Source organism: Atta cephalotes, assembly GCF_000143395.1.
Source record: "Atta cephalotes unplaced genomic scaffold scaffold00018, whole genome shotgun sequence".
Lineage (NCBI taxonomy): Eukaryota > Metazoa > Arthropoda > Insecta > Hymenoptera > Formicidae > Atta > Atta cephalotes.
Window position 1 is genome coordinate 4,946,989 of NW_012130082.1, and position 2,443 is coordinate 4,949,431.

A 2,443-nucleotide genomic window follows, 5' to 3' on the forward strand; every position below is an offset into this window, starting at 1 on the left:
TACGTTACGTTAGGTACGGTAGGTAAGTAAAGTAAAGTAAAGAAATAATAATATATATAATAAATAAGTAAGTAAAGTAATATTAGTTACTTCTTTCTTCTTCTCTCTCTCTCTCTCTCTTCTCTTCTTCTTCTCTCTCTCTCTCTCTCTCTCTCTCTCTCTCTCTCTCTCTCTCTTCCTCCTCTCTATTTTTCTCTTCAACTAGACAAAAAAATGTCACGTTAAAAACTGAAACATGAAGACAAACAAAAATTCTATGTATCCCAAACTTTAGATAATTAAAAAATTTATACTTCAGACAATAATTTGCCTTATAATCTTATCGAGTCATAATTGCAATGGGTAAACCTCAGAAAAAAGTGCTTTTATAAAATATCGATGGAGCATAGGATACATGTTTGGCCCAATTACAGTCATGATCTTTGGTGACCTAAATTCCCGCAGGCGCACGTAGCATTCCGATTAGTTTAAACACGAACATATATGCATCGTGATTTATTACGGTATATGTCTAAGAAGAGCGGACATGACGTTTCCTGTTATCGTTTCGAGGAAAAATCAAATCTTCGTCATCTTGATCGAATAGAAGCTAAGTGTTTCTCAAGCACATTTATATAGAACAATCAGACTTTGAGTAACTTAATTAGCAATTAATTAAAAATTGTTTACAAAATTTTAAACTTTTATTTAAATAATTTGATATACGTGTCAAGCTATACATATAAAATTAATAAGTTTATAATAAATACATTTAAAAAAAAGAGAGAAAATACAAAAAATCTAAAATTCTGTTAAAACCAAATAATGAATTTTTTACTATTAATAGATTTATTCTTTATAACTATAGAAAATAAAGATCGAAATGTAAGTCGAACATATAGGAAAGAATAACAAAATTAAGTATAAATAATAAACTTTTAGTAAGCGAAAATTACGATAATGAGATATAAAAAAAGTAAATACCTTTTTATGTATTTCATTGTCTCATTTTCGCATCCTTGAAGCTTCATTAGTGTTTCTATTATTCACGAATAAGAAAATTAAAATAATGTCATACTGACTGAATTATAACAAAAAAATGATATAAATTCGATCAATAATCGGTTAATATCAGTTAATATGATGATCAAATTTACATTATTATTCTTGTTCTTCTCTGATTAACTCCGATTTTTATTTTCGTTAGGGTATATATTCGTATTGGCCACTTTTTACTTAAAATAAAATAGATACATAATGATACTTATTAGAAAGAAAAAGGAGAAATATTGTACAAGAAATCCAAGAAATTTCGCTAAAGAAGAGTGAATTAACAACTGACAATATAACAATATTGAATAACTGCGAATTTGAAAACAACAAAGTGAAGGAAGATCATTTTGAATTGAAATATTATGTCACGATCGCGCAAGTCGAGTCGATTGACTTGCGCATGCGCAAATGTCGGCATATCTGGTATACCACGCGTGGATTTTCTAACCTTATCTAACCTGTAAGAGCACGTTCAAGTTAAAGTTTTATCAGCTATGACTTATCAGTTAATTAAGACAAAATTATAAAAGCGACGTTTTTTAAAAATTATGCCTTTTTAAATGTTCATTTCATATTTGATGTTTCTATTTTGTATGTTGCGTATTTTCAGTTAAAGTCTAAGGTAAGTAAAAGTATGTTTCTCACGTTGATGTTATCGGATGTAAACACGTGAAATGTAATTTAAGTTCCATTATTGAGTATGAAATGTAAATAAAATTAACTATGTCTTGTTAAATAGCTTTAATTCATAAATTTTGTAGATTTTAATAGTGGACATACAGTGTTTACATATACATTGTATATATAATAGGTTATTAAATGTTTCATATTCTTTTAATTCAAAAGATATTAATTAACTGAAATACTGGAGTGATATCAAAATGGGTCAAATGGGGGATCACGATAACGATAACATTACATCCGATTGTCAAACTGAACATGACATTGATATTGAAAATAAAGAGAGCCAGAAAAAGTACAAATGTAATTATCCTAACTGCAGTGCTACATTTTTACGACCTAACAGATTGGAAAGACACACAAAATCTCATACTGGAGAGGTAATAAAACATAAACATAAAAGATTTTATTATGTGATACCTTAATGTTTGATAATCAACAATTCTGTTTGATAGAGACCTTATAAATGTGTGTATCCAGGATGTACAAAATCATATACGAATTCGTCTCATTTAAGAAGACATTCGGAAACGCATAACTCTGTGAAGAAAGTTTACAAGTTTGTATACATTAGCATATTCTTTAATTGGACTTACAAAAGATGTATATATATATACACATACACACATACACACAAACACACACACATACACACAAACACACACACATACACACAAACACACACATCTTTTATATATATATATATATATATATATATATATATATATAC

At 28.0% G+C, this 2,443-nt stretch overlaps 1 protein-coding gene across 1 annotated transcript in view; it reads left to right on the forward strand.

Annotated features, from left to right (window-relative positions):
* The first annotated feature begins 1,913 nt into the window (after nucleotides 1–1,913).
* LOC105618908 (zinc finger protein 429-like) overlaps nucleotides 1,914–2,443 on the forward strand; it is a 1,844-nt gene continuing 1,314 nt past the window's right edge. Inside the window, exons 1-2 of the mRNA XM_012200438.1 lie at nucleotides 1,914–2,093; nucleotides 2,169–2,272. Of these exons, the coding sequence (XP_012055828.1) occupies nucleotides 1,914–2,093; nucleotides 2,169–2,272 (284 nt within the window). The remainder of the gene's footprint in view (nucleotides 2,094–2,168; nucleotides 2,273–2,443) is intronic.